Below are 23,753 nucleotides of genomic sequence, written 5' to 3' on the forward strand. Positions count from 1 at the left end.
TTCTTGCTGATGCATAGTGCTTAAGCACTTCTGGAAAAAAAAAAAAAAAAACAAAAAAAACCCAAAAACCGGGTAATTTCTTCCGAAATATTGCTTCCTAGGAGAGGAACGGGCACATTTTTTTTTCAGGCACATTTTAAATTGCCACCTCCTAGGAGGAAGTCTGAACTCCTGACAACCTCAAGCTGAACTTCATGAATGTGCAGGGCATTTTTCTAGGCTCCAAATTACGAATTGTCATGCAAATAATCAAATTCCTTTTGTATTAGCAGTTTAGTGTGCTGGTATATTTAAATATGATCATCCTGGTATAAATGCTTGCACGTCCTTAACATGTTTTTTGGTTTTATTAGTTAAAACAGAAAATAGATAGTATTTTGTAATCTGGTTGGATTTCTTTATGGTTGATCACCCATGTAATAGAATATGTATAACCAAGAGCTGTAGAAGAGGGGTTTTTTCCCAGACAGAAAAAAGGGGAATTAGATTAAAACTTAACCTGATTTTATTGAATGCGTTAAGTACTCCTGAAGAGCAACTACATTTTTGTTGCATGTAAGTATGATCAGTAATATCCTGCTTCCATTTGCAATGTTTGAAGGTGATCAAACACTTGTGTCCAATAGAATTTTCCTAAAGCTATTCCACGGGAGGCTGCTAACTGCCACAATCATATCTACTGCTTATTTGAGCTGGGCTCTCTCTAAAAATGTGCTTCCAAGAACTTGTCATCTAGTGGTACTATTTTTGACAATGCCTGGTTGATCTCTTAAGCTTCATGTGGCTTCTGGGGACAAAGAGTTTAGACTAAAACCCACTGTAATTTAAGTTCTACTTTGTATCAGTGGGGTTATGTGTTCTGTCAATGGTTGTTTCACAACTAGTTTGACAGTCTTCAATTCAAAATAATGGATTTTAGAGGGCGGGGGGGTAGCAAATCACAGAATATGGCAGAAAGAGTGGAGGACAAATAGCTGTCAGAACATCTGGCAAAAGATAAAAAGAGATGGGGGTCAGGAATTACTCAACGAACTGTAATATCAAGCTATGGCATTTGATTTGCTTACTTCTGTAGTGTTTTGGATTACCTTTTCTGTCTGTGCTCAATTCTTCCATTCATTATGGAAAAAGAAAACTAATATAGATGATCTGTTTATTTTTTCCTCAAGTGACTTTGCCCTCTCAGTCTCTGACACTTTGATATGACACAATATCCTAAAAAATTTTGGAAAATATTCATGGCTGAAATGTTTTTCATTTTTTTCGTCTTAGTATCAACCATGAATTAATGCTAACAGCCTCAGCAATTCCAACAGGTTAGAAACTGGTACAGGTGTTAAAGTAAATTGCTCAATTCCTGCCTCATAACTTCAGTTTAAGATTGACTTTCATTACCAGCTGAAAGACTCCACTCAGAAAAATCTCAAAAGTTTTATGCAAGTTACTGTAATTGCTATTCTCCCTTCAGAGTCCCAGCAATGGAGTGGAGGTAGAATGGTGTTTGGGAATATCTGTAGGGAAGAAGAGCAGACCTCTTGCTTTCACTGTACTTGACTTGAACCAGTGCTTTTAGTTCCTCGCCTGTGAAAGTACCAGATGTGCTTGCTGGCTCAGAAAGTTCCCTCTATAAGTGAATGATGCCAACATTTGATAAAAGGAGTGTCTGCCTTGGAAAATAGTTTTTTAACTCTGTTGAGTAAATTGATAAAGCATAGATGCTGGGTTTGTCAAAGATTCCTGGCTGCTGAGCATGCTGGTGTAGGGGCAAATGGGAAGGGTGAGAGAGCAGAGTAGCAGGAGCACTGTCTGTGTGGAGGATACAGTACACTTCTCCTTCCCTCTCAGGCACAACTGGGAGTAGCAGCACACCAGGGCTCCAGTAAGCAATTTGTGTGAAACAGGAATCTGGATTTAGGGAGACAGATACCCCAGAACATTTTTTTTTCCCTCCTAGTAGAGTACAATTAGGAAGCCACGTTGGAATAATGTTACTGGGAAGGTGGGGGTGTTTAAACCCTTGCTATCTTAATGTTTGAATTGTATGTGGTATCTTTTGGTTTTCTTTTAGATAGTTTCTGGTGGTTTTTACGAAGTGTATATACTACACGCAGATGCCTTCAAATTCAAGGTTAGCCAAACTGCGTCAGACGTGCTGCTGGGTAGAGAGATGACAGCTACAAGTACCAGAGAAAGCCCCGGTTCTAACTGACGTGCTGTGGGATGTTCACTGCCCGTGTGGAGCAGACACTTAATTGCGTCACTCCTGAAGGCCTCTCACAAGATGTGTTGTGCTCCATTTATCTCTTTCAGGAGACAGCTCTGAAAAATAGGAATTTAAATTTCTGTTAGTTGTCATTTTGCATAACGCACCAGGATGTGAGCAGATATGGCCTGGAATTTGAGTAAGTGCTGCTGAGCATGACTCCAGCCGAAAAAGTACACCTTGTACATACAAAAGCAAACAAAAAAGCCCCAGGATATGCATTTTCAGGGTAACAGACTCTCAGCTGATGTGCAACAGCTACAGCTCCCAAATTCTGTGGTTAAATATGGGCCCTAAAACGGGCTAAGGCACAGTGCGCTCGTCCCCAGCAGCCACTGGCCCCAGGCCAAAGGTACTCAGGTGTGACCTGCTCCTGTGCTCTCCAGCAGGCATCCTTTTTATTCCACTGCCCCTCGCTGGATACAGCATGCTGCTCTTCTTCAAAAAGAAACCAACAGGACATTTATTTGCCCAATATCAGCCTCCTGCCATCTCCCAGTGGGCAACAGGATGGGGTGTGGTAGGCTCACACCAGCCCATGAATACTGCAGGACACACTTGGGCCTGTAATGAAAGTAGCTCAAACCTTACTCTTCTTTTTGGATTTGGTGGGAGGGGTTCTTTCCTTTCTTTTTTCTTTTTTTTTTTTTTTTCTTTCCTTTCTTTTTTCTTTTCTTTTTCTTTCTTTTCTGCCTTCTGTGGAGCTTATCCAACAGGAGTAGCTGAGCGTGAATTTAGATGTAGACTATGGGCAAATTTGGGCCTTAATCCACACAAAAGAGTTACTAAAGAGGTAGGTGAGAAACACAAAGCTCCACTGTTGCAGGCTCTAAGGAGATAAAGAGATTGAGAAAATCCCCTAAGAAATTCAGTCAGGATCCCGAATGTCAAAGTAGGCAGTGGCACCTCTACATTGCACAGAAAATAAATCCTTTACCAGTTATCAGTACTTAAAACAGAAGTACAGGGTAGTGTACCACTGGGCTGAAAATATGCTAAGTTTTAATCCAAACACCAATTCTCACATGTCCCAGCTGATTATGGCCTTTCAAGCTGAAGTGTATAGTAACTTCACAGTATAACTACACTGCTGCTGTTACAGCACCAGAGAAAATCGCCTGCTGCATGATTTTTTTGTTGTTAGGAAAATTGTGTCAAGTGTTGCAAATGTCTAGGCTAGCCTGTTGCTTTACATTAAACAGGACCAGTGGTAAAGTCAATCAGCTTCTCCTTTTCCCTGAGTTTAGTATGTGTCTTAACTCCTTGCAGAAATTGCCAGGGCTTTAGCTATCTGTCCCATATTACGAAAAAGTCTTCTACAGTGCCTGCAATTAGCCATGTAAAATTGAGTTTATTGTTCCACTGGGAGTTATGTGGTTACCCAGAAATTTCCTCACAGTACCAGAGGTAAATCTGACCTGTAAGTAGAAACAATAAACTGATATGTTGTATGCAGAATCATTTAAATAGCTGCTTAAAACCTCACTGTGGATTGTATTTCTTTCCATGCACCTTGTATAATATCAGGAGAACTTGATTGGAGCACATACTGCCTTTGAAAAAGCTTGCAAGTTTTGTGAGAACTCACCCTCAAAAAGTACTAACGTCTGGTTTGTGTCAGCAGCACATTTTAATTTTATATGTTCATTGTTACCAGTAAGGATAAAGAGGTACAATAAGCTTATGTGATGGAATGATTCTTATTTTTTATCTGAATAACTGTATCTGTTTCTTTTCATAGAGAGAAATTCTAGAACAGCAACAGCGAGAGAGATATGACACAAGTTTTCATAGTATGTGTATGTTCTGCGATCAAGAATTCACAGGAAACAGGTTTGTTTATTGACCTATTTGCTTTTGGTTTATTTTTTTTATATCTGCTCAGCATCTTTCTTTATGGTTTTAATGTCATCGAACCAGTTAGTGCCTAATGTTAGGACTCAGAAGATAAAATTAGTTTTAAGGTATAGTTTATTTCTTTCAACTGCAGTGCCATTTTAAATAGACTCTGTCCTACTTCTCAATCCTTTATTTATTCCAGTACAACTTTTTATACTACACAATTAGCTGGAGTTGGGAACTGAACCATTTTAAAGAGAGACACTTTTTCAACAGTTGTTTTAGTGGCAAGGAGAGCTGTTTAAGCCAGTATGGCTATTAAAAAATACTTCTATATGGTAACACATTTCCTATTTAAACCTCACCCAACCAGTGTGAATTTGAAGATACATGAAAAAGAGGAGAGGAAGATTAGATTGAGAATGGAGTGCTTTGCAGCATCAGTCAAGTGCAAGCAGAAATTGCATTCAAGTGCTTGCTCCAAAGAAACTTTGTTTATACACAGTAAATCAGTTTCAGCTGGAGATGAGTCTTATCTCTGAATGTCTGTTTGCATGGGTAGTTCTGGTACGCTGGAAAGGCAGGAGAACCCAGGGTGATGTCCCTGCAGGTCATCCCAACATTGTATGTGTGTCCTATTCTCTTTACTGACTGATGTAGTGAAGTTCACATCATTCAGCCCCCAAGAACTTCATCCTCTGCTTACTCTTGGGTCTGACAGGTAGAATAGGCGGTTTGAAAATCTAACCTGGACTGTGGTGAGAGCAAGGCTTAGCAGTGTCAACACTTGGATATTTGTTTAGTCCCCAAAAGCAGAAGCTGAGGCACATAGAGATGTTGGGCACCTAGGAATTAACCAGTATATCTCTATTAGAAAAATACCTTATTTGAACATCTACTATGTTTGCTTGTGCGTACTTTTGAGTGCTGTTTGAGTTGCTGGCCCTGTGTGAAGCAAAATTGGTGTAAAAGCCTATCACATCCAAGAGTTTCTGCTCTGCTAACCAGCATAGAGAAAACTGACAAATGTCTTTTTGGAATGTTTCTCAAGAGGGTTGTTTGAAACATATGATTTGCCTATTCAAGTTAACAAATGAGGTTTGCTAACAGTGAAGGTCAAAACAAACTATATTGGAATTTTCGTTTAAAGGATTATATTTCATGCATGTGGATTAAGCAGTTGAAATGTTACTGAATGTTCAGCAGAGCTGAAATTGAAAACTTCCTATTTCAATAAAGTTGTGTTCTTTTTTTCTAGCAGTGGCAGGAACACTATTATTCTTTATTTCATGTTGGCTTTTATGCATTTTTAAAGTAATTGGTGTATTTCAAGTCAGTAATCAAATAATTCTCATATGTATCCAAAACTTTGTAATGTTCTTTTTGAATGTCTTTTGTAGATCTGTCCTTCTCAATCATATGGCAAGAGAGCATGCTTTTAACATTGGGCTGCCAGATAACATTGTGAATTGCTATGAGTTTTTGGCTGTATTACAGGAGAAGCTCAACAAGTAAGTAGATTTTTGTTTGTTTGTTTGCTTTTAAATAGACTTAGGTCATATTTCTTTTAACCTTGAAAATAAGTTGGGTTAAAATTAATTCAACATTTGTGGTTAGTTAAGAAGAAACAGAGAGAGAATTTAAGTTTATTGTGAGTGCTCTTAGAATGCTTTTTGTTGACTGACTGAAAGCTAATTTGTAACAATTCCTAGTATGTGTTTGCTGAAAAAATGGAGTCACGCACAGTACTTCAGTTGTTATGCATTGCACAGTTTCCATTGACATCGATAATAGCACATCCCTTTTTCTTGTAACTGTTAGAGTTAATGTTCTTCTTTCTCATCATAACAATCTTTTGCTAAACATCTCTTTAATCACTGAATACAGAGTTCTTACGCCAATCTTCCTTTGCCTATATATATTGATAACATGGGATGTTTGGTCTCTCCCTTTTCTACTGCTTACTGCTTACTCTTCTTCTTCCCAGAGCAGAAGGGGAAAGCCAAGGTATATGCTGCCTTAGAAACATGTAAACCTGAGATAGCTGAAGGAGTTAAAAAGGGAATTTGGGAGAAGAACTTGGGTAGCAGAGAGTAAGAAACTCTTCACTTTGAGTTTCCTTTGCAAGTATCTAAATGCCCTTTATGGATCTCATAAATAGGACAAATGAAGTATGCAGCAAATATAAATTGGGCTGTGGCAGAAAATGTAATTCCTTAAGAGTGAAAATGTAGCTTTAACAAGTTTATTACATTTCAGTACAATCTGTATCAAAGACTGTAGGAGAAATTTGCCTAAATCTTAGGCGTAGTTATGAAAAGCAACAGAACACTGGGATTTGTGAAAATTGGCATATGGAAATTAGATTAAAAGTTCTTCCAAGTAGATTTAGGATCCTTTGGTTTGTACATCTAGGGGAAAAAAAGAAATAAAAGAAAAAAAAAGAGATTCAAAGGACGGAGAAGGCAACTGAGCTCTCTAAATTAGTCTTTGGCCTGACAAAGAATGTGCAGTCACAACAGATACATGTTAACTTTTTCCAGAAATGAAGATGTATTAAGAATGCCTTTTATGTCATCGTTGGTGTTGCCTAATGCACTGACTTACCATGCTCACTGATAGATTGCATCTTTACTATTCATCAGTAGGACCTGAGGCTTTCATTTAGATGGAGATTTCTCAAAGCCAGTTCTCTCTGTAGTTCATACACATGCTGAAATTGCTTCCAGTGAAAGGCCACTCCTCCTGCTGCTAAGGAAAGACTCAATAGCTATGCTAGTAGAATAGTACCTGAAAGTATTATTAAGAGGAGAAAAACCTTGTTTCAGGCAAATAGCATGACTGCATTGAGTATGCTGAGGAAAAGCGTTACATACTCTTCCTGGGAATGGCTTTCACAAGTAGAGCAAACACTTTGCTGTTAACAGGTGGAGAAAAGCAGATACTAAAATTCATAGACGTCTTCTGCCATTGGGCCTATGATTCACCAACAAGGCAATATTTATATTTTGAGACTGCAAGCACAAGGAGAACTCAAAACTTCCTTAACAGTAAGCCTAAATGTTAACAGTAGTTCTTGAAAGGCAAAGAAGATACTGAGAACCCAGAATCCTGCTCCACACACAGGAGCTGAGGGGAATCTGGTTGCACCTTTGATACTGGTTTTCAGGGTGTAGATTCAGACGTTCTTGGCACAGTATTAATGGTTTTTGTAGGGGCAAATGCTTGAGTAAAAAACCAATTTTCTTCTTCAGCATCTATATCTTAAACCCTGCGGAAATCACAGAAAGGCCTGACACTGTTAAAATTCCTTCTGACTGTACAAACAAGTGTGCTTTCATCTGTGAGTAAAGAAAAACAAAAAAGATGATCATTTTAATTCAGAGCCACCCCATTTTTTTAATAACCATGGGGTTTGTATCTTAAAGTGCTGTTGTTTATCCCTTCCATCAAATTTTTTTCCTGCTATCTCCAATACAAAGATATAATGCCACCATTACAAAGTTTTTATTTCATGAGAAATTATTTTCTAGGAGTTTTCCCCATCCCCCTACAAACAATTTTTCAAACGGCCCAAGAAACTCTCTCCATCTTGGGAGGATACGTAAGCCATCACTTGTAAGAAAAATGTTTTAGTACCTTGACTAGCTAGAGGCTCAAGACCTACATGCATTAAACAAGGATGTTTCTGTAAGCTCAGGGCTCTGCTACATCTCTGCCAGAAAAAAATGACCATCATCTCTTTCAGGGAGAGTTGTTTATTTAGGCTTGTGCTGGTTTTGGCTGGGGTAGAGTTAATTTTCTTCATAGTAGCTGGTATGGGGCCATGTTTTGGATTTGTGCTGGAAAGTGTTGACGATTCAGAGATGTTTTAGCTATTGCTGAGCAGTGCTTTTCTGCTCCTCACGCCACCCCATCAATGAGTAGGCTGGGGGTGCAAAAGAGTTGGGAGGAGACACAGCTGGGACAGCTGACCCCAGCTGAACAAGGGGATATCCCAGACCATATGATGTCATGCTCAGCAGTAAACTAGGGGGATGGATGGCAGAGGGCCTGCTGCTCGGGCAGTGTCTGCGCATCAGTCAGTTGGTGGTGAGCAATTGTTTACATTTGCATCACTTGTCTTTCTTGGGTTTAATTTCTCTCTTTCTTATTTTCCTTTTCATTACATCATCTTTTTTAAAAAAAAAAAAAATATTTTAATTATTAAACTGTTCTTATCTCAACCCATGAGTTCTCTTACTTTTACCCTTCCGATTCTCTTCCCTGCATCCTGCTGCTGGAGGAGTGAGCAAGCAGCTGTGTGGTGCTTGGTTGCTGGCAGGGGTTAAACCACAACAGTCCTTTTTGATGCCCAACATGGGGCTCGAAGGGTATGAGACAATAACAGATTGGCAGAGCATATTAGAAGGTATTTATGTCTGTTAACAGTTGTGGGTCATGATAGTGATTCATCTGTTCTCAAATATTAGTTTATCTGATCTGCGCCACACTCTTTTCTGCTGTATGTGTTAAAAATTGGTGTTGGCTTTTCCAGTTTGCTGTGCTCTGTAGTGATTGATGACGTTTTGCCCGTGAGATTTATTATTAAAACACTGATCTCAAGCTTAATCTGGTATTTGGGCTCTGTACTGGAGCTGTTACTGTACTTTGGGTACCATCTCATGGAGACAATTAACAATTATACTTCTTCCTCTGAGAATTTTTTTGTGGAGGAAATATAGAATGGCCCTGTATTCACTACCTTCTTCTGTGATGTTTTCTCCGTCATTACAATAACTTCTCAGTATCTTGAACATCCTTGGGTAGTTAAAATACTTCTATTGGCATTTCTTGGGAATATTGCTTCAGTTTTGTCGAAGGTTAACAAGTAATTTAGGAATATGACTGAGGCTTTGTGAGAGTACTGTCATGGGTGGCATGGCGTATGGGAGAATATGGGCAGGTATCTGGAGAACTTCTCACCTCCGATGGTCTGGAACTTCACTCGCAAACAACTAGAGGATCCTGATTCAGTGATAGAATATTCAAAAGGAAAATGCTGTGGCTATTCCAAAGAGGCACAACTTAACATACTGTGCTGGGCCCTGGCCAGCGTCTACCAAACACTGCTTGATATTATGCAGCACCTCCAGGAAGAAGAGAGGGAAAACAAACCAGCAGACTCTATGCCTAAAGCAGACACTGTATCAGTCACCCCTATAACTAAAAAGAAATAATGGAAGCAGCAGTCAGCTTTAGTGACAGAAGAAGCTTCTCCTAAGAGGAAGCAGGAGAAAGAATAGAAGAGGTAGCCTGTTCTGCAGCAGAGCAGTCACAAGAACAGGAGGAGGAAGAGACTGAAATCATGAGACAGAAACTACACGATCCCTATCCCTAAATGAGCTGCGATATATGCAAAAATATTTTAGCCATCAACCAGGTGAGCTAATTCTCAGCTGGTTACTCCAATGCTGCGATATTGGGGCCAGTAGTCAGGAATTGGAGGGTAAGGAAGCCCAGCAGCTAGAATCCCTTGCTAAGGATAAGGCCGTTGACACGAGTTTTCTCATTTTTACCCTTCCAATTCTCTTCCCCCCAGTCTGGCTGGGGAGGGGAGTGAGTGAGTGGCTCTGTGGTGCTTAGTTGCCAGCTGGGTTTAAACCATGAGAAGGCTGAAATGCAGATTACTGTCCTCATAGTCTACTGTCTGAGTTGAGAGACCTGACTTAGTGCTTTATAGGCTCAACTTTCAGCTGTCAGTTGATACTACAGTGGAGAGGACAACTATTTTATTGTACTTGTAACAGAGAATTTAAGACAGCGCATATGCTTCTGTTTTGTTTGAATTGCTCTGGAAGTCGTACTGTGGTAAAATTCTCATTTGCTGATGAATGGTTTCACCTTCTCAAGTAATGTGTGCATATATATAATAATTCATGTCTATATATGTGTATATATGTATGTACATATATGTATGTATATACATATACATGAATTATTGTATATATACATACGTGTGTATTCATGTGCGTAAATATATTAATTTACTTACTAAATTTGATTTCTCAGGATTGCAAAATCTGAGGCAAACTATCATTTAGCCTCTCCGTTGAATCAGAAGTATAAAACTTCCTGTTTAGCTGATTTAAATTGCTTTTAAAGATGTGTAGCATGTTCAGAGTTAGGGTTTTTTCACTCTAAATTACAAAGAAACAGTTACTGATGGATTGCATGTCTGTATGAGTAAGTGCATGCTGAATTAAGAGTTCACATGTTGAACAATCAGTGGTCCTCTCGTGCCTGGTAGGACAATTTTGGGTAATCAGACTTTTCTTCCACTTTGCATGTGGGGCAAACAGTAAACTTTTTTTGTTACCTATATTTTCATTTTATGTCATTTTGCTCATCTCTGTGTTTGATTGACTTTACTGTGATCTAAGATTTTTCTTTCAAATAAACTTTCTTTTTCATTTTGCTTTCCCATGATTAGCATTAATCTTGCTTTATATATGTCCAGCTTATTGAAGGCTATTGTCTTGTACTATTTTCATTTTAATGTGTTGACCTTTTTATCTTAGTTTGCAGTGTTTATACTGTGAAAAAGTCTTCAGAGACAAAAACACACTTAAAGATCACATGAGAAAGAAGCAGCATCGCAGAATCAATGCCAAAAACAAAGAATATGACAAATTTTATATCATTAATTACTTGGTAAGTGGTTCTGTGAATAATCAGTAAATTGACTAAAGAGATACAGACAGTATCTTGTTAAAAGTGAGTAATTCCAAACCAGCAATTAGTACAAAGGTCAAAAATCAAGTGAAGGGCTCTTAAGAAATATGCTCATTTATGGTATGATATTCTAGATAGTTGTTAAACTAAGGAATAGTAAACATTTGTTGTTGAGAGATGATTTTGAGAGATGCAAGAATGCAGCTTGAAGAGATGCTAATCATCATGTCATTAGTGCTCAGTCCCTGCTTTGATAACCAGAAGGGGAAATGAGATAGAGTAATGAAGTAAATGGAGGTCTAACTTGAATGCTAGTGGCTTTGAGCTTGTTTTCTACAAACCTTAAGCCAGAAGTGCTCTTCAGAGTATAAATTAAATGCAAAGAGGAGGAAAATGAAAGATACATAGATGAAAGAAAAAAAATAAGTGTTCAGTTTTAGCCTCCAGGTAGGTGTATGTTGCTAGCTATTAATATTTTTTAGCTCAGACCTTTGAGAGTGTGTATACATGTGTGTGTAACAGATTTTCACTTGCTGTCTTCAACTCATGAATATAGGAGCTGCTTTGAAAGCTGCTACGTTCTCTCCCAGAAATAACTATATTTCACCTGAACTAGTCTTTGTGCTTTCTACATGTGTTAATATCCAGCTTATAAATAGGCATCCTTGGCTGTTTTACCTACTCTCTCCCTTCGATTTCTCTCCGTTGGTTTTACTCTAAAACTAAGAATAAAATGTTGTATGTTTAATGTTCTGCCAAGTCCCTTTTACCCAAGGTGGAGTGAATTCCCTCTGTGATCCTGTATACTTTCCTTCCAAAGATCAAAGGTCTGAGGCCTATAGTTTCTAGATATTTGAATATCAGTGCTTTAAAAACCGACCTATACTTGCTGCACAGCGGGGAAAAAGTTGTGAAGTTCTGTACGGTCGATGTTCTCAGCTTCTCAACAGAACTGAGCAGTCACTTGTTCCTTGCAAGTTAACAGACTTGAATTTAACATTATAATTGGTTTAAGTTATTTTAATAGTTTGGTTCTCCTCTGCTAGTCCTGCAGGCAATCTTATGTTTTCAGAAATTGGCATCCTCTTTAAATTACCTTCTGTCTCTAATTTGCATTCATTGTTCAGATTTGAATCTGTCCCAGCTTTGATCAGGAAATTGAGCTAGATGACTGCCCAGAAGCACAGAGAACCATGTGATACTCCTTCAGAAATCTGAGAGACATGCAGGGTGGTCATAACATGAGTGCAGACACAGTGGCTGTGTCATGTTAATAAGCAGAATATGCCAAAGTAGATATAACAGGAAGACTAATACTTGTATACTCTTTTCCCACTCTCCCTAGTTGCTCCAAAACTGGTGGCCATGTCCATGCTGTCTACTGAGAATGTCTACTTTCTTAACCACGTCCAAGCATTGTCTGGATAATGGTGCTGGCGTGGACACGGAACATGCGACCTATTAAACAGTATGGGCAATCACGGGACAGTGCTCAAGTCAGGGCTGTGGTCCTCTTTAGTTATTGCTGGTATTCTGGGCAGGACTTTGCAGAGTAACTTCTTATGCCAGCCTGAACCAATTCAGGTATTGATCACTTAGCAGTGTCACTTAGAGATGTATTTTTAAGGTCCTTGCTGTTAGAGAGAGAGGATGGTAAATATAATTCAAATAAGATAAGTGAAACCACCAAAATGTTTAAAATTGGTCAGAGGGGTCTGCATGTGCAAGGTTTGTATGAGTGTGTGGCCAGTGCTTCTTCTGGGACATATTTTGAATGATCACAGTACTTTGGCTTTATATACTCAGGTACAGACATGTTTTCTTTCCACACATTTTCAGTTGTCTTTCACTACATTCTACTCAGTGGACTGTTTCTACCCAGTCTTTCTGATTCATCAAACTGTAGCCATATCAGAACTTCCGACATTTCTTCCTTTAAAGAAATTATTTTTTTGGAATAAAGGATTAAAAGCAGACTAAAAACTCTGTCTTAAACACTTATAAAATAGTTCGCTATAAAATGTGTATTTGCACACTAATGTTGCATGAGATTAAATTTTTCATTATCATGAAATTTTTAGCATACTTCCTATGTAGTAGAAAGTGTTTGCTTTCAAACTCTTTTAAACCCTTTATTTTTTGCACAGAAGGAAAAGATTAAAGGGAAAAACTTTAATTTGTTCACTGAGGGTTCAGTAAATTTGCCTTCACATGTAAGGAGAAATAACATTATTCTCTACTGCACATATGTCGTCTACAGTAGGTTATATCAATATGATAGGATTCTTTTTTTCTAGATGAGTCTCTGTTCAGTGAATTCTAGATGTTATGCAAGGTCTGCTTTCTGTAATGACTTGACGTAGTGATTTTGCTTCCTCTGCCCCAGCACCTCAACTAGAGGATTGGTTTTTTTAATGTGTACTGTCAAGCTTTACCGACTTCTCAGTGAGTCATAAAGACCTGTGCTTCACATTGCTCTACATGTCCAGGGGAATTATACAATTTCACAGACACAGACATGGATTAGATACCTTATCTGAAATGACAGATGTACTGTTTCAGAATTTACTGCTGAATGCATCTTGACCTGAAGATCTATTTTTTATAAGTTTTCACAGAAAAGTTTGAATTTTGAGACTGTAACAAAGATCTTCCTATATGCCAGTTTGATCAAGGTTGTTTTCATCATAGACTGTAAGATTAAGTAAGTCTCTAATGATAAGCATCAATATCACAGTCTTATCCACTTTACTTTTAGGATGTGCACCATAAAGCATTTATATCAGCAACTGGATCTTAAGCTATTTAAATGAATAGTTCTTTAGTACAACCATCTTACAGACAGTATTGTCCTTCTTTTATAATTTTCCCTTACATATTATCTTCACCAAGCACTGCATAAAATAGTCTTATTAAGCCGGAACTGGCAGTTTCCTTTATTTTGTGGCTTTTGTACTGAGAGGCTTCAAGGGCTTTTTGTTCAGATGTCCTGAGAATGTCTGCTGAATTGCCTCATGATCTTCTGGCCAGTTCTTACTTGTGTTTTTAAGCTGATGGCAAAGCTCCCATCGATTTCATTTAGAGCAACAGGCTTGCCTGCCTTCTTCCTTTCCCTCCATTCTGCTTTTGGCTTCACTTGTATTTTTAGTGCAGTTGTGAGAATCTGTTTTCATAACGTAAGTTACATTTTATCTCTGTGTGTTGGTAATTCCCTCCCCTAAATTTCCAATTTGGCATAGCAATGAGTAATATAAGTGCAAATTCCTTTGCAAATATTTTGGTATTCTGAGACTTTCTATGACTTCTGTCATGACCTACAAGCTGCTCTGATTTGCCTACCCCATATTATTGACATGTTCTGTTGCTCACAGATTAGTGTTAGGATAAGAGTATTACACATGATCTTTAGTAGGAGTGGAAGCTTTTTTTGTCATGTGCATGTATAATAGATGTCTTTCATAAGCAAGTATAAAAAGTTTATTATTAGATAGTTACATTAAATTAGAGTGGGAGTTTTGCAGTTATGCAAATGACTTGAAGTGGGGTCACTTCCCCAGTGGATTTGGAGGTCTTTTGTCAGTATTGTGTCAGTATGGAAGATAATACCAATCCTATTCAGAAAGGCTTGAAGAATGAATTGAAAAATACCAACTGGTAGTAGAGGGTGAAGAACTGAGCAACAATGCATCGAAGATTATATGTAGGTTACCTTATCTTTCTTCTCTCCAAAAAAACTTCTAATTTTCTTGTTTCTGTGACTGTGTTAGCCTGTGGGACAAGGACTCACCTTGCACAAAAAAGCCAAGTGAAAATGGAGAGGGAAGAACTGTGTAGTCTGTGGTGCCTGCTGGAGGCCATAAAAGAACAGAATGCAATATTAAAACTCTCTTATTCCTAGCCCAAGGATCTGAGGCAGACCCAGACTGACAGGGCCTTCCCTTCTGTGTTTGCCTGATTGTTACCAGCAGCACTTTTAAGTATAGAATACCCTTTGTAAGGTAGCACAGATGTTTCTTTTCAAATTGACTAATGGCGTGTATCTGTAATAATGTAACATCACTATAATGAATGCGCTTATGACTAAGCTAGACCAGCTGACAGTGGTACCTGTTACTTATTAGAAAACTTGTTTCATAAAGCCCTTTTCCTCCAAGATAAGAAGTTTTTTTCTCCTTATTGCGAAGCCCTAAATCATCATTGTTATCTGTTGGAGGCCAGGGGAAGAATGTTTTGTTACGGCAGTTACTGTTTTACATTTAGCCTCTTTTGACTTAACACAGTGTATATTTTGTAAAATAGTAAAGGAAAACCCTTCATCAGTTGGTTATAGTTCAAGACTTAATAAAGCACTCAATAAAAGTGCTTCATATTGAAATTAATCCAATGTCTATTAACTAGTGTTGGGGTAAGACCATCTCTTGTATGTGATAAAGCATCTCGAGTTCTGCAGTAATACAAAACAATTCAGATGATCGTAGTAAAGCAGGTGAGAAGAAGGGTGAGAGGATATTTGCAGGGGAAAGCAGCATCTGTTTGGAGTTTCTGAGCTCCACAGGCCTGGAACTACATTTGTGTGTAGTTCAGTAACTGCTCATTTGGGAAAACTGCTTGAGATACCAGCTGTTGTTTCTAGTTTCCTCCAGCTCAGCACTTCTTCTCAAGTTGGGGTATGTTGCCTCAGCGAAACACGCAGACCTTCTCCCTGTAGAACCCTTAAAACTGTGTTCAAATTGAGAAGATAAATTGTCTGTGAGTCAGTTCATCTCTGTGTATTTAGACATCGTTTTGGAAGAGGAAATCAAACCACACACATTTGCATGCTCTCCTCACTTTTCCATAGGAACCTCCTCTCCATGAGGTACACAGGAAGTATTTTTTTTAAAAAAAAAATTGGTTTTCCTTGGATATATAGGAAGGCCTGCAGTTTTTTAAATTATGCATTCTTTACTGTTTGAACTATTAACAATGTCAAGTCTAGTTTTTTCTTTGGTTTTAATAAGAATTTCTTGGGAATCTCTAGAGATGATTGCTGGGAGCTCTTGCATCTTGGATGAAAGAGCAAGGGAAGTTGAATACTTAACAAAGGCACCCTTGGTCCCAGGTGCCCATCAAGCTGTAGAACTGAAAAAGTGTTTTTAAAAATAGGAAAATTAAAAAAAAAAAAAAAACACGAAAGAGCTTTAAGAATGTTTTGAAGAACTCTTTCCCACCCAATTGCTCAGCTTGAGTCTCTTGGCACTTTCATCATAGTGTCTCTAGTTATCCATTTGCCATGCAATTTTCCAGTGATACAAGACCTGGTTAGCTTTTTCCTTTTTCCATTTTTTTTTTCCTTCTGTGAATAAATAGATGAGGGAAACAGAGACCTCTTACAAGATCCTTGTCTGACTTCTTCACAGAAACACCATAAAGAAATAGCAGCAATAACAAAGCTTGTGCGTGGTTTTTCCTGTTCACCTTTAATTAAAAGGTGAAGCTTAATGTTGGCTGCTGTTTTCAACATACTCTTTTGTGCACATATGCTTCAAGCTGGTAAGGGGAGGAATTGTGAGCATTCGTCTTCATTTTGCAGTGGTTGTGAGCCACTATCTTCTCATTAAGGTGTTCAGCCACAGGAAACTAGTGTGCAGCTGGGAGAACATGTGGTGAGAGGTGTTAATGGCTTCATGTTATCTCACAGTAACGGTAGCGTTAATGAGTCTCCCCTGTAACTCAGAGACTTTACACACTACCATGTAGCATCACTGAATTAATTACTGAATTTTTGTTCTATATGATGACATTATGTTTAGAGCCGTCTAGAGACATTTGTTTATCATTTACCTGATAGACACTAACAGCTTTGAAAATTCTCATTAAATTGTTAAATGATGGATATCTTTTCCTTCTTTTTCCAAACAACCATAAAGGCAATAATAACACTTGTTACTAAGGATGTTGTTATCAGAGGGAGTATTTGAAATAAATGAAAGAATGATCTTTTTATTAGCTGCCTTTTTTTTTAATGGAGACAAGATTGTCAATTATGATCTTTGTGAATCCAACATATGAGTTAAAAAATACTATTTTGATTACTGGTTAGTTTTCTCTAGTTTTTATTTAAAGGCAGGAAGAAGCAGAGAAAAGAAAAACACTAGCCTAAGATCACTGCTGGTATTTTAGTAGATTTTAGTAGAGTGTTTCAGCTTTTTATTGCCTGTTATTTATATTACAGTCATGCTGAGAGTGCTTGCCGTTGTGCTGAAGACTGCACAAATGCATGGTGATATACTTTGTGCTGAAGGTCTTTAAGATATAAATAAACAACAGAAAAAGTAAAAGGAAGACTGGAACACCACGAATAGGTGTGCTTACATTCTCGTCTGAGAAGAGGATGGAAGAGAAACCAGAGTCTAGCTCTGAGATCTGTGCCCTGGCTCATACTGCCTTTCTGGAGTACTCTCTAGCTAGGTTTACACCATGTGTTTTTACTGACATAACCTTGTACAAGGTGCGAGCGCTGGCTGGTGTAGCCTTGCCAACTGAAGTCTCAGGTGTGATAACTGCATTGTTTAAGCAGCATATGCTGCCTGAAGAGCAAGATAGGCAGATTGCATTGAGCAAGTGTGATGGCAAACTGAAGACAGTGATAACGTACCCACCTCGGGAACATCTTGGTAGTGTTGCAACACTCTTAGTTTTACACATAGCTTGGATCCTTTTCTTGAGAGCTTTGTGCCAAATCATCTTCTTACCAGATGTAGGGTGGGGAATGCCCCATTGAAAGACAAAACAAATTGTTATTTTAAAAAATATTACTAAAACAGTGTTGTATGACTACCTTTAACTCACAGAAATACCAAAGTGATCCAAAATAAGGTGTTGATTGTGACTTCCCAGATGTTCGTTTAGTTGATATATAAAATGTGATGTGAATCAGGAAATGTTTTTCCTTTTTCTTTTCTTTTTTCTCCCCAGGAGTTTGGAAAGTCCTGGGAGGAAGTGCAGTCAGAGGATGACCGGGAATTACTAGATAACCTAGAAGAGTAAGAGTGACTTATGTGCCCATTATAAAGAATTGCAAGACCGTTATTGTTGAAAGTAGTTACAGGGAAAATGCTGTGCATAGTTAGTACACAGTTAAAATTCAGTTAAGCCAATCAAATCAACTCCAAATTGTTCTAATCAAACACACTTCTTCACAACAAGGGCTGTAAATTTCCGCCACAAGCCTATTTTTCGTTTGTATACAGCTCAAACAACAGCTTTTTGAGTTTGTAATGATGTAGGCAAAATGGGGGTTTTTTACTTTTGTACTAAAAAACAGTTGAACAGGTTTTGCTCAAATTTAAAAATTAAGAGTAAGCATGAAAAATGTCAGAATGGGAAAGAAATGGTATGAAAAAGTCTGATAACAGGATTTTGAAGGAAACTTCACAACAGTGTTGAGTGAGGGCATCATCCACCTCTTATCTACATTCTTCTGTGGTCCGGGCCCTCAGATGACTGCAGAGGTGGCTTCCTTGGCTATAGAGAACTGAATAAGCAGGAAGTAATTTGTGGGTATTGGAGCCCCTGACCTTCCTGGTTCTCTCTGTGACTTGAGCTTAATTTTACTTGATTATAGCTGATAGCAACAATATTTCTATCTCTCGGCAGTACTGGAGTTCTAAGTAGGTGTGTTGGTAAAGTATTCTCTGCGTGCCTGTCTAAATGTAGCATAAATGAGTGTCTCTTTCAGGAATAATAATATTTGAGAAGTAAATAACACTTAGAGTGAACTCTTATGATTATGTCTTTGGCTGGTATATTGAAAGATGAGAAAGGTATAAAAGAATTTTAAAAGACCTTATAAAAATAAACACTGAACGCAATATTTGATCACTTGCCAGACTGGATAGAAACTGAAGTTAAGATCCTGTTTGTTAGTGCAGGCGAATTCAAGTAGGACTTACTGCCTGTCTGCACAGGAATTAACCAAGAGTAATTGCTCAGTTATTCTTGAATTTGTAATTTTTTTTTAGACTGTAAACCAGATTCTAATCATGTATCCAACTATAAATCCACACTGTGTCTCCTCCACCTCTTTAAAGTATTCAGTTTCTCTGGATTTATTTCTAGTGCTGTGAGCGCAAAATCTGAAGTGCCCTTTCACAAAATGTCTCTTCTCTTTTGCACAATTAAATGAATCTTTTTGACGCTTAATCATAAGAGACTGGTCTGACTGGGAAGAGCATCCCGTATGTGCAGTTTGCCTGTTCTGTGAACAGCAAGCAGACACCACAGAAAAACTGTATCTTCACATGCAGGTAAGTTTTGTTTTAAATAACAGTTCTTTCATCAGTTTGGAATTAAAAAGTAGGATCGTAGCATCTTTAAGATCAAATGAGCTGCTGCATTAGAATGCCATCTTGAGCGGAGAACTAAAGTACTGCATGCATCTCCAACATCTGTGTTCTAAAATATGCAGAGGAATCAAGTTTTACATTGAGAGTATGACTAGCTATTACTTGTGAGCGTATAGACTAGCACAGACAGTAAAGAGGTAGCATCTTTAATATTCTAGTGGCTTGATAATTTAATGCACTTCATGGTTAGCACCGTTTAAGAGGACCAGTTCAATAAAATATGAAAATTCCTGATGAAACAAAACTTTTGGGGATTCATTTCGTGTATTAGTGTTTGCATGTCTACATGCATATGTCTGTGTCAGTCTATGAAAAGCTGAGCTGTTTTTAACTTGGAATAGTACTAGTGGAAATAAGATTTTTTTTTTCTTTACTTTTTTTTTTCCCTCCAGAAATCACATGGATTTGACTTTCCTAAAATAAAGTCAGAGCATGGTGAGTAAGAGATGGTGTAATTGTCAGCATTTGCCACTAGTGTGGAGAAAACCACATCATAAGAATAGTGGAAAACAACTGTATCAATTTAGGTTTTGTTCAGACAAGTAACTTTTCCATTATGGAAACTGTTTCTGCCACCTTACAAAAGAAAGCCAAGAATACTTAATTTTTCTGGAACTGTTGTTAGTGCCAAGGATGTGTGCTATTTTCTTTAGAACCATTGGATTGTTTTGCTGAGTAGCTTCTACAAATATCCGCTCTGAGTCCCAGCCCTGGCTGCTGGAGCCCTGGAAGAAGTAGTAGTAGTAGTAGTATGCCTGTTAATACTTGCTTGCAAATTAGAGGACTGTGCTCTAAGCTTTGTTTGGCCAATGTTTGCTTTCTGATGTAGCCTGAGAGGAAGCAAAGTGTTAGCAATTTTTTACATTAAAAGAAGGGCTAGTTCCCCTGCAGCTGGGAAGAAGCATTTGTTCAGTTAATTTGCTAAGTTGCAGCATTCAGGCAGAGCTGGTCTTCAGTAGATCTTTACCAATCTTTACGCTTAATCCAAGAAAACATTTGTAAATTAAGTCTCATGTTCCTCAGGTGCTTCTTCACTACCATCTCTTTCAGGTTTGAACTTTTATCAGCAAGTAAAGCTAGTGAACTTCATCAGGAGAGAAATCCATCATTGTCGTTGTTACAACTGCCAGGAGAGATTTCAGTCTAAAGGAGGATTACTAAGTCATATGGAAGAGACCAAACACATTGCGTTCCTGCCAGCCAGGTCTACATGGGATCAACCACAGTAAGGCCACACAAGTTTCTTCCAGCATTTTTACTGTTACTTGATAATGACTGTGAAACAATAAGTTGAAACTTCTGAGTTTTGCCAATGCAGCAGTGCCCTGAGCTCCCCAGCTCTACTGGCCTGGATAAAATAGTAAGTGGTCTCAATCCGCTCAGATTTATAAGCGCCTGTACTGTCTGAAGCTAAAATAAACATGTGATACTGCTCTTCTAGTTACATCCAGGATGCACTGTCCCCGTAAGTTGTGTCTGCACTGTCAAGTCAGTACGCTAAAGGAGTTTATTGGTGCAAAATTATCTTTTGCCTGTATTTGCAGTTGTGCAGTGAATGGTGAAAGGCATACATGGTGCAGTCAGAGCACTTTCCCTCCTGGTGGAACCAAGGTTGAATCTGTGTGCCAAAATGACATCTCGAATGCCACACTTGTAGGCACAAGATTCTTCCAGCCATTGGCTCTCTACACAGACACAGATCATGCCTGGGTTGGGCATCTGGCCCATACTTCATTGCTAGTAAAGATGTGCTCTGGACATGTAGATCTAGAACCAAACCAAACCCCTTCTTTTGCATGTCTAATATAGATATATGCACAATGTCTACCTGACTTTAGGCATCAAAACAAGTTGGTTGTTTAACCTCAGTTTTCCCCATAGCAAACGAGAGAGAGAGTAACGTAACACTGATTCAGATTGTTAAATAGACTGAATAGTCCGGGGGATGATGCCATAGGTGCTAAAGCACAGGGAGTCTTCTGACTCAAACATCTCAGTTCAGCATTTGTTGTGGGACAACTCTGGATCTGTGGCCCCAGTTGTGACAACATACAGGTGAAGAAATAGGGGGAAGGACTTGTCTGTTGCCAGCTCTTCTGTATGAATCTTCTAAGATGTACATGCCAGTTGATTTTTAGGGTTTGGTGTTTACTCTCATTCCAGGCAACCAGACTTTCTCATTTTTCCTTTTTTAAGATCTAATCTTATAAAATACACTCTACCTCTTTCAAACAAAATATGTGACTATCTAGTAATTATGCCTTGTTTTTTTCAGGTATTATTTTCCTACCTATGAAAATGATACATTCCTGTGTACACTGTCAGACAGTGAAGATCTGGTAACTGAGGATAAAAGTGAAGATATCCCTGTTGTAAGTGAAGATATATCCAATCTAAAAGCTCTCAAACAGAGCAGTGTTTTAAACCACATCCTGTATGAAGAGAACAAGAATCAGGAGAAATTTTGACCTTGAATTACAGTTGCTTACTTTCAAATGTTTCTTCTGAGAGATAGGAAAAGTGCATTCTTTCACTAACATTGGAATACAGTTGAAGTCATAAATGTTATTGCTGGGCAAATATTACATGAATGGGAATGCTAAATAAAATTTAAGTGTAAAATTTTTTGGTTTATCTTCCTTTAAATTCTAGCTTTATTTTAAAATTAAATGTTGGATTTTCACCTGACTCTCCAAATACTTTTAGCATTATTTACAAATAGGCCTTTTCATCTTTTTTTTTTTTTTTTTATGTTTTCTGAATACATCAGAATTGGAGTTCTATTTTAAGGCCATCTTGTGAAAGGCACAAAAAATTGAGACCATGTGTCTTGATATATGAGCCAGTGAGTGAATCTTCTATGTGTTATTGCTGTTAGCATATAGAAAAGAGCCCGAATTTAATTCTTGGTTTGTTACGTAAAGCAAGTTTTGCCATTTTTAACCTTAGACCTCCTTAAAAGAAAAAACAGATCTGTATATCTCTTTTATTCGTCATCTATATGTAAGCTATATGGTGCCTGTTCTGAAAACCGTGCAAAAATACCAGTAAAGCCCATGGATATCTGGTTGCATGGCAGGCTGTCAATCCAAAGCCTAGAAAAGCATAGGAACAATTGCAATCTTGGTTGCATCAAAGATCCAAAGAATTTCAAGTAGACTTCTTGTATGGTCATGAACTGAGATGCAAAAGAAATGACCTAGGGGATTACAGACACAGAAATCCAAATGAAATTCTCAAAATCTCAACTCAACTGTCCATTGAAGTTAGCATATTTCTTTTAATATTGAACTTTAAAGTTCCTTAAGTAACAGAAGGTCTTCGGCATGTCCAGAAAGCACCTCAGACTTGACAGGGCAAAGCAGCTCAGAGCATAGGTCCTAGGATGATCCAAACTAGGTATTCCTGCTTCTCTTTTTCCTCTGACATCTTAAGTCATTCCAGAGTTCAGATTTGGCTTTCCATAATATATGTAACTGCTTTCAAAACTGGCAGCACACTCTTTTTTCTTCTTTAGGTCAGTGTTAGAGCACTTGTTCAAAGTATGGGAGAATCAGCTCAGTGCCCTGCCTTGCCTGGGAAGATTCAAAGCCATAGTTTTGCCTTTGCACAGCCCTCTTTACCTGAAATAGATTGCTGTCAATAAGAGTTGTTGTTTGTCATTATACAGCGATTGAGAATTATATAGCAGTCCCTGGGAGCAGGGCCTACAGTTCAAATCTTTGTCTGTGTTCTGCTAAGCTTCCATATCCAGCCTAATTTATCCTGCAATGTATTTGCAGCGGTTTCTTTTAATTTGCATTGGACTTGCTTTCTCCTGGCATTACCCATCACCCACTAGCACCTCTCTTTCCTTCCCTTTTCTTATTTTCGCTTTGGCCTAGGTGCTCTGGAGATAAGTTAGAATAACTGAATGCTGAAAATGTACTAAGGAAGATTTAGTTTAGGAAGATACAGATCGGCCACTTAGCTGCACCATGAAACACAGACAGAAGCAATATCTGACTCTGTCAAGAGGAAATGGGATAGCAGGGGTTCAGCAGGTGCTGAGAATACAGCAAGGGGGCAAGCGTAGTCATATGTCTGCACTGGTTTTGATTAGACTGGTACAAAAAGTTAGGAGGAACACCCCCAATATTTTTGAACTAGAACATCTGACCATCTTAAATAAGCTGTGGTCTGTACTTCTTGCATTCATAAATTTCTTAATTTCATGCAGTAATCACAATGGCTGTTGCTGTTCGAGTTTTTTTTTCCCTCTTAGGTAGTTTTCTCCCTAAGCAGTTATTTTCTTCCTAAATTAGAAATTGATTCCAGTCTTTGCTGTTCAGTCAGATTCTTAGCTGAAGTGGGAGTAAGAGTTGATGGGGTTTACATTAATGATAAGTGTGTTGAGCAATGGAAAAAAATCAGCAAGAGAACTATGGCTAAATCAGCAGCACATGAATGTGTTTTATGGCAAGCCCATCTCAGAAGGGCACATTAAGGGAAAGATAAACTTTTATTGATATATCATAAAGTGAAATTGCAAAACGTTTCCTAGTCATGAG

General features: G+C 38.2%; 1 protein-coding gene across 1 annotated transcript in view; it reads left to right on the plus strand.

The window, feature by feature from the left end:
- The window catches only part of ZNF277 (zinc finger protein 277), a 56,278-nt gene extending 34,607 nt beyond the window's left edge, over nt 1-21,671 (plus strand). Inside the window, exons 5-12 of the mRNA XM_086462131.1 lie at nt 4,005-4,096; nt 5,503-5,613; nt 10,663-10,795; nt 17,774-17,841; nt 19,008-19,104; nt 19,596-19,638; nt 20,254-20,428; nt 21,479-21,671. Of these exons, the coding sequence (XP_086318257.1) occupies nt 4,005-4,096; nt 5,503-5,613; nt 10,663-10,795; nt 17,774-17,841; nt 19,008-19,104; nt 19,596-19,638; nt 20,254-20,428; nt 21,479-21,671 (912 nt within the window). The remainder of the gene's footprint in view (nt 1-4,004; nt 4,097-5,502; nt 5,614-10,662; nt 10,796-17,773; nt 17,842-19,007; nt 19,105-19,595; nt 19,639-20,253; nt 20,429-21,478) is intronic.
- Nucleotides 21,672-23,753: the final 2,082 nt, after the last annotated feature.

This window comes from Leptosomus discolor, chromosome 1, assembly GCF_034619465.1.
Source record: "Leptosomus discolor isolate bLepDis1 chromosome 1, bLepDis1.hap2, whole genome shotgun sequence".
Classification (NCBI taxonomy): domain Eukaryota; kingdom Metazoa; phylum Chordata; class Aves; order Leptosomiformes; family Leptosomidae; genus Leptosomus; species Leptosomus discolor.